Genomic DNA, 8813 nt, shown 5'->3' with positions numbered 1-8813 from the left:
TCAGCCTGAGACACAAAGACACACACTGATCCTGCAATTCCTTCATTCTCGGGCTCTTTACTCCGTCGTCACGACGATGGATGGCGGTCGACACGTCGCAGCTCTGGCAGGTGAATAGATCTATTTTTCTGGAAAAATCTGGAATTACTGCAGCAAACATTTGTCAAATCAATACCAAAAATATTCAATTGAATAGAAAAAGTAAAATTGAAAAAAAGGTACAAAATGCTGGAAATTTTGCTTTAATTCAAAGAGGAAATAATGAAAATATATAATCTTAAATAAACAATCAAATGTTAGATTTAAGATTATTTTTAAACCAAGTTTTATAGTTTTCATAGTGATAAAAAATAAACAATAAATACATTTATATGTACATATAAATAATAATATACATAAATATATTTAATAGAAAAATATATTTTTAAAGAATTTAAAGGATTAAAATATTCAAAATTCATATAAAAAACAAGACCAAAGAAAACTAGAAAATATGATTAAATAATTACAATACCGTATTGGTGATTTGCTTCAATAAAAATAAGAAAATATTTATAAAATACTGTTCGATTTTCTTTAACAATTTGCCAAACTAAGAAAAAATCAAATGAAAAACTGGAAAATGTATTTATTATTATAAAAACATTCCTCGTGTTGAAAATAGTGGGAAAAGCTGAGGTGATGTTTTCAAGAAGTTCTGAGCTTTACAGCCCCTGAAAGCACCACTTACTCCCCGTACATGGGTCGCCGGGGGTCGCCGGGGGTCGCCGGGGTTACCGGGGGTCACCGGGGGTCACCGGGATGCGCCGGGGGTCACCGGGGGTCACCGGGGGTCACCGGGGGTCACCGGGGGTCCAGGGTTCCTCATTAATCAGTGCACTCAGCACTCCACAATGGCTCTTCTTCAGTCCTTTATTTTGAAAATTAGTCATTAAATTCTTAGTTGTTAAATGTTTTACATATATTTGTAACAATGTTTAAAATAATGTTTAAAAAAGGTTTTTACTGAACTAAATAAAACATTTATAAAATGAATCATAGTTGACAAAATAATAGAATAAATCATTTAATACATAAAATAAGGAGAAAAATTGATTAAAGAAATAAATAGACAAGAAAAGTTTTAAAAAATAAAAAAATTCTAAACTATTTCAAAACCCTCCAAAATTTAAACATTTTTTATAAACGTTTAAAGGAGGTAAAAAAGTTTTTTTTTTAAATTGTAAAATTTGAAAATTACAGATGATTTCAAATGTAAAATAATTTTTTTAAATAAATATAGTAAACAGCTTTACAAATGTTTCAGAATGATTTGCTGTATTAGTCAAATATTGTTTTCCTAATTCACTCCATTGATTTTTTAAATTCCTTACTTTTAAAACCTTGTAATGTTTTTTACAATTTAAGATATTCTCTTTTTCAATTGATATCTATTTTTTCATATTTTTAGAATTGTAAGAATAATTTTTAGTATTTAAGTATTTTTAAAAAGTAAAAGAAATGATTTGTATTTCTTCCAATTGAATATATTTATATATAATTGCGTCTGCAGCACTGCTAGCATGGTGCTGCGTTCAGGGTTTCCTGGTGGACGTGGCGCCGCGCCGCCCCCTGCTGCTCCTTGGCGAGCGCCGCCGCCTCGTCTGTGCCGCCCAGGACTGCCCCTCCCCCCCCCATGTGGCCTGGACGAGCCCTGGAGACCGCCCTCTGGACGCTGCCGTCACAACTGAGGGCACCAGTGCCGCCGTCACCTTTGACCCCGTCACTGTCGACCACGAGGGGGTGCTGCAGTGTCAGGTCGTCTGCGGCGAGGAAGCCAAACACGTGACCGTTCGCGTGCAAGTGTACGGTGAGTTAGCACTGAGACGAGAAACAAAACGGTCGGGAACAACTTTAGAAAACAACCTGTCTAAAAATACATAAAGGTTTTAATAACAAGTCTAAAAATCTATAAAAGGAGGAGGGTGGAGGAGGAGGGGGTGGAGGGTGGAGGAGAGTGGAGGAGGGTGGAGGAGGAGGAGGGAGGAGGGGGGTGGAAGAGGGAGGCGGAGGAGGAGGGAGGAGGAGGAGGAGGGTGGAAGAGGGAGGAGGAGGGAGGCGGAGGGTGGAGGAGGAGGGGGAGGCGGAGGGTGGAGGAGGAAGAGGGAGGGGGCAGAGGGTGGAGGAGGGTGGAGGAGGAGGGGGCGGAGGGTGGAGGAGGAGGGAGGCGGAGGGTGGAGGAGGAGGGTGGAAGAGGGAGGAGGAGGGTGCAGGAGGGAGGAGGAGGGTGGAGGAGGAGGAGGGAGGAGGGGGGTGGAAGAGGGAGGCGGAGGAGGAGGGAGGAGGAGGAGGAGGGTGGAAGAGGGAGGAGGAGGGTGGAGGTGGAGGGGGAGGCGGAGGGTGGAGGAGGAGGGGGTGGAGGGTGGAGGAGGAGGGAGGCGGAGGGTGGAGGAGGAGGGGGAGGCGGAGGGTGGAGGAGGAAGAGGGAGGGGGCGGAGGGTGGAGGAGGAGGGGGTGGAGGGTGGAGGAGGGTGGAGGAGGAGGGGGAGGCGGAGGGTGGAGGAGGAGGAGGGAGGAGGAGGAAGAGGGAGGAGGGTGGAGGAGGAGGAGGGAGGAGGAGGAGGGTGGAGGAGGAAGAGGGAGGAGGGTGGAGGAGGGTGGAGGACGGAGGAGGAGGGAGGCAGCAGGATTTAGTTTCACAATAAAAACTAAAGCGCTCCACTAGTCAAAGTGATCTAGATTATTGAGCAGGAGAGTCTCATTAATAATAATAATAATAATAATAATAATAATAATAACAATAATGATGTTTTGAATAACGATATTCGCCCTCAGAACAGCTAGCGTTTGCACATCTTATTTTGAAAGGCAAATTGCAGACTTCCTGTTGGATTTAGGTCCGGGGTCTAGGTGAAAGATTCTTAGGTCTTGATCAGACGAACAATTAAGTTTTGGTTTGGTCTCCCTACTGCAGGAAGGTTCTTAATGGGTCAATGTGATCTGGGTGACGGTGCTCAGACTGACACCACCACCACCTGGAAACGGAGAAGAGGGAGGAGATGGATGGAGGGATGGAGACGTCAGGAGTCAAAGAAAGAAACATGACAAATACAATAGGGTCCTGGCCTTTTGGGCTCCGTCTCTAAAAATATATAAAAGTGTCAGTAAACAGTTTAAAGTAATTCAGTAATTTGAAAGTGGTAAATGAGACCAAAACCTCTGGAACCAACACTTAAAGTCACAAACTGTTGGGAATGAATGAATGAAATTGTCCTAACCCCCCCACCCCCCAGACTTCCCATCCCCCCCAGTGGTTTCGGGTCAGGACCTCCTCCGATGGGGGTCCGAGGCGGTCCTAATTTGCCGGGTTCCCGGGATCTACCCTGAAGACCGCCTCCTCCTGACCTGGGTCCGAGAGGACCGGGTCCTGCAGACCGGACCCCAAGAGTCTCCAGAACCTGGGTCCTGGTACCGGTTCACACCGTCGCTGGAGGACTCGGGGGCCAATGTGACCTGCAGAGCCGAACTGGACCTGCAGGACCAGCAAAGCCACCTGCCCCCATTCAACTGGACCAGGGAGACCACCATCACCCTCCACCCTCTCTGTGAGTCCTGTTACCATGGTGACAGTGAGTACCCCGATCCTCAAGTTACCATGGCACAAGTTAGTCCATGGTCCCCTTGTTACCATGGCAACAGTGAGTACCCCTGGTCCTACTGCTAACCATGGCGACAGTTAGTCCCCGGTCCTTTTGTTACCATGGCAACAGTTATTTCTCCGGTCCTTTTGTTACCATTGCAACAGTTTGTCTCTCGGTCCTTTTGTTACCATGGCAACAGTTAGTCCCCCGGCCCTCTTGTTACCATGGCAACAGTTAGTCCCCCGGCCCTCTTGTATCCATGGCAACAGTTAGTCCTCTGGTCCTCCTGTTACGATGGTGACAGTTAGTACCCCGGGCCTCTTGTTACCATGACGTTTAACCATTATCGTTATAATGTGTTTTAGTTTCTGTGTTTGTGTGTCTTTATTTGTTTTTGTGTGTGTGTGTGTGTGTGTGTGTGTGTGTGTGTGTGTGTGTGTGTGTGTGTGTGTGTGTGTGTGTGTGTGTGTGTGTGTGTGTGTGTGTGTGTGTGTGTGTGTGTGTGCGTGCGTGCGTGCGTGGTTAGCTCCGCCCACCGGCTCCTCCCTGCAGATACTTCCTGGTTCTGATGTGTTGGAGGGAGATCACGTGACCTTCAGCTGTCAATCACACGGAGCTCCGCCCCCCACACTGGTTCTGAAGAGGGAGGGGACGGAGCTTCAGAGAACTGACCCCGCCTCTTCCTTGTCATCCTCATCTCTCACTTTCACCATCTCCTCAGTTGCCTTGGAAAACTCCGCTCACTACACCTGTCAAGCAGCCAATGAGCTGGGGTCTCAGGTCGTCTCACAGTCTCTCGTCGTCAGAGGTACGACTCATGATTCTCACAGTTCTTACTAACCGCAGGAATGCCGAAGGACTCGGTAACGTCACTAACATCGGAAACAACTGAAAGTAGCTAGAACTGTAAGTAAGAGTTTACGAGGGTAAAACTGTCGGGAACCATCCATCCATCCATCCATCCATCCTTCCATCCATCCATCCATCCATCCATCCATCCATCCTTCCATCCATCCATCCATCCATCCATCCATCCTTCCATCCATCCATCCATCCATCCATCCATCCATCCATCCTTCCATCCATCCATCCATCCATCCATCCATCCATCCATCCTTCCATCCATCCATCCATCCATCCATCCATCCATCCATCCATCCTTCCATCCATCCATCCATCCATCCATCCATCCATCCTTCCATCCATCCATCCATCCATCCATCCATCCATCCATTGTCCTCCTCTTATCCAGTCCGAGTCTTGGAGACAGCAGTCTCAGCAGGGATGTCCAGACGTCCCTCACCCCAGACACGTCCTCCAGCTCTTCCGGTGGGACTCCAAGGCGTTCCCAGGCCAGCTGAGAGACATAGTCCCTCCAGGGTGTCCTAGGTCTGTCCCGAGGCCTCCTACCGGAGGGACATGCCCGGAACACCTCCCTAGGGAGGCGTCTGGGGGGCATCCCAAACAGATGGCCGAGCCTCAGCTGGCTCCTCTGGATGTGGAGGAGCAGCGGCTCTACTCCGAGCTCCTCCCTGGTGACGGAGCTCCTCACCCTATCTCTATCTCGCCTTTTGGCTCAGCTCCTTCTTCACCACGACGGACCGATACAGCGACCGCATAACTGCAGACGCTGCACCGATCCGCCTGTCGATCTCACGCTCCATCTTCCCCCCACTCCTGAACAAGACCCCGAGATACTTGAACTCCTCCACCTGGGACAAGGGTTCTCCACCCACCTGAAGGGGGCAAGCCACCTTTTTCCAGTGGAGAACCATGACCTCGGATTTAGAGGTGCTGATCCTCATCCCAGTTGCTTCACACTCTGCTGCAAACCGCACCAGTGCACAGCGAAGGTCCAGGTTTGATGAAGCCACCAGGACCACATCGTCTGCAAAAAGCAGAGACGAGATTCTGTGGTCCCCAAACCAGACCCCCTCCGGTCCCTGGCTGTGCCTAGAAATTCTGTCCATAAAAGTTATGAACAGAACCAGTGACAAAGGACAGCCCTGACGGAGGCCAACGTGCACTGGGAACAGGTCCGACTTACTGCCGGCAATGTGAACCAAACTCCTGCTCCAGACGTACAGGGACCGGACAGCCCTTAGCAAAGGGTCCTGGACTCCATACTCCCGGAGAACCCCCCTGCAGGACGTCCCGAGGGACACAGTCGAAAGCCTTCTCCAGGTCCACAAAACACATGTGGACTGGTTGGGCGAACTCCCATGACCCCTCGAGCCCCCGGTGGAGAGTATAGAGCTGGTCCAGTGTTCCACGACCTGGACAAAAACCGCATTGTTCCTCTTGGATCCGAGGTTCAACTAACGGCCGGATCCTCCTCTCCAGAACCCTGGAATAGACTTTCCCAGGGAGGCTGAGGAGTGTGATCCCCCTGAAGTTGGAACACACCCTCCGATCCCCCCTCTAAAAAAGAGGGACCACCAACCCGGTCTGCCAGTCCAGAGGAACTGTCCCCGACCGCCACGCAATGTTGCAGAGACGAGTCAGCCAGGACAGTCCCTGCACATCCAGAGACTTAAGGAACTCAGGGAGGTTCTCATCCACTCCCGGTGCCTTGCCACCGAGGAGCTTAGCAACTACCTCGGTGACTTCAGCTTGGGTTCTGGACGAGTCTACCTCTGAGAACCCAGCCTCTGCTTCCTCAGCGGAAGACGTGATGGTGGGATTGAGGAGGTCCTCGAAGTATTCCTTCCACCGCCCGATGACATCTCCAGTTGAGGTCAACAGCTCCCCCCCCCCCCCCCCCCCCCTCCACTGTAAACAGCGTTGGTGAAAAACTGCTTCCCCCTCCTGAGGCCCCAGACGGTTGCCAGAATTTCCTCGGGGCCGACCGATAGTCCTCCTCCATGGCCTCCCCGAACTCCTCCCAGACCAGAGTTTCTGCCTCCACCACGGCCCGGGCTGCGGCCCGCCTGGCCTGCCGGTACCTGTCAGCTGCCTCGGGAGTCCTATGGACTAACAGCGCCCCATAGGACTCCTTCCTCAGCTTGACAGCATCCCTTACTTCCGGTTTCCACCACCGGGTTTGGGGGGTTGCCGCCACGACAGGCACCAGAGACCCTGCAACCACAGCTCCGAGCAGCAGCTTCGACAATGGAGGTGGAGAACATAGTCCACTCAGACTCAATGTCTCCAACCTCCCCCGGGATCCGTGAGAAGTTCTCCAGGAGGCGGGAGTTGAAGACTGCGCGGACAGAGGGCTCGGCCAGGCGTTCCCAACAGACCCTCATGACACGTTTGGGCCTGCTGAGTCTGTCCGGCTTCCTCCCCGTCCAGCGCATCCAACTCACCACCAGGTGGTGATCAGTTGACCTCCAGCATAGGGTGTCCTGGTGCCACGTGCACTTGTGGACACCCCTGTGCTCGAACATGGTGTTCGTTATGGCCAAACTGTGACTAGCACAGGAGTCCAATAACAGAACACCGCTCTGGTTCAGATGAGGGAGGCCGTTCCTCCCAATCACCCCTTTCCAGGTCTCACTGTCGTTGCCCACGTGGGCGTTGAAGTCCCCCAGTAGAACAACGGAGTCCCCAGTTGGAGGACTATCCAGCACCCCTCCCAGGGACTCCAAGAATGTCGGGTACTCTGTTCTGCTGTTCGGTCCGTAGGCCGAGACCACAGTCAGAGACCTGTCCCCTACCCGAAGGCGTAGGGACACGACCCTCTCGTTCACCAGGGTGAACTCCAACACATGGCGGCTGAGCTGTGGGGCAATAAGCAAGCCCAAGCCAGCCCGCCGCCTCTCACCTCGGGCAACTCCAGAAAAGTGGAGTGTCCAGCCCCTGTGGAGGAGCTGGGTTCCAGAGTCAGGAACCATGTGAAAGTTAAAAAAACAATACAAGCAAGTCTTAAATTGTCAGAAACGAATCTAGAAGTAGCTCCAACTGTCTTAAATGAGTCTGAAACAATGGAAACGACGACTAAAGGAACAAAAGCTATCAAAAAATTTGAAAGTTTCAGACTCGTTTACAGTTTTCTCACTTTCACATAATTTACGACAGTTTTAGTCTCGTTTCAGAAAATTAATGATATGTTTCCAATATTTTTTTAACTTTCACATCATTTAGGACCATTTTTGACTCGTTAGGCTCCGAGCACTGACTGTATATAGGACCCCATTGAAACCATAGGAATTATTATTATTGGAGGCCTGGGCCAGGATGCCAGGACCCTATTGTATTTGTAATGTTTATTATTAGTAGTAGTAGTAATAGTTTTTTGCAAAAAACCTGTATAAAAAACCCCTAAACATGCTCAAAGACTCATCAAATTTGGCACGCTCATTAACACTGGATACCATTTTAAGAAAATGTAAAAATGAACCCCCACAATGCTAAAATGTCTCTCTAGCACCACCTAGAAAAACCAAAACGGCCACCACAGCCTGTAGGAATGTCGTAGAAAGATTAAACTAAAAATTAGTTGTTCGTCTAATCGAGACCTAAAAATCACGAGCTGGTACCCCAGACCTAAATCCAACAGGAACTCCGCACTTTGCCTTTCAAAGTAAGATTTCCGACCAAAAACGACCCTCAACCTCTGAAGGAGAATACATTTGACCCCCTAAACATGCTCAAAGACTCACCAAATATGGCATGCTCATTAACACTGGATAACATTATAAGAAAATAAAACAATTAACCCCCAGAGAGCAAACATGTGCTCTCTAGCGCCACCTACAAACACTACAACGGCCACCATAAACACTTAAACGGCGACCACGGCCCGTAGGAATGTCGTAGCGAAGATCAAACCAAAACTCAATTGTTCGACTCATGGAGCCCTACAAATCACACACTGGTACCCCTGACCTAAATCAGACAGGAAGTCCGCAATTTGCCTTTCAAAATAAGATTTGTAAACGCTAGCTCCTCTGAGCATGAATATCTATCACCTTCAGAACCCTGTTAAGTGACAGAGGAGACTCTCCTCCTCAATAATCCCAAGATCATTTTCAGTCGTCCAGGTTCTGCTTTTATTCGCAGTCAAAGTTTTGAACACCGACTCCGCCTCCTCGCCCAGTTTAAAGCTCCTCTGTATCGCCTTCACAATACTATGAAATGATAGAGGAGACTCTGCTGCTCAATGATTCTGTTCAACTTTATGACTGATCCAGCGGGTTTTTAATAAGTTCTGAACCGTCTCGTCCACGTGGGTTTGAACACACATCTGAC

General features: G+C 49.3%; 1 protein-coding gene across 1 annotated transcript in view; it reads left to right on the top strand.

The window, feature by feature from the left end:
• The window catches only part of vcam1b (vascular cell adhesion molecule 1b), a 20682-nt gene continuing 11869 nt past the window's right edge, over positions 1-8813 (top strand). Inside the window, exons 1-4 of the mRNA XM_080473394.1 lie at positions 1-110; positions 1553-1849; positions 3273-3584; positions 4147-4428. Of these exons, the coding sequence (XP_080329520.1) occupies positions 77-110; positions 1553-1849; positions 3273-3584; positions 4147-4428 (925 nt within the window). The 5' untranslated portion in view covers positions 1-76. The remainder of the gene's footprint in view (positions 111-1552; positions 1850-3272; positions 3585-4146; positions 4429-8813) is intronic.

This window comes from Lipophrys pholis (genome assembly GCF_963383615.2).
Source record: "Lipophrys pholis genome assembly, chromosome: 10".
NCBI classification, from domain to species: Eukaryota; Metazoa; Chordata; class Actinopteri; order Blenniiformes; family Blenniidae; genus Lipophrys; species Lipophrys pholis.
The sequence above is the reverse complement of the archived record's forward strand: the minus strand, read 5'-3'. Positions and strand labels throughout refer to the sequence as shown.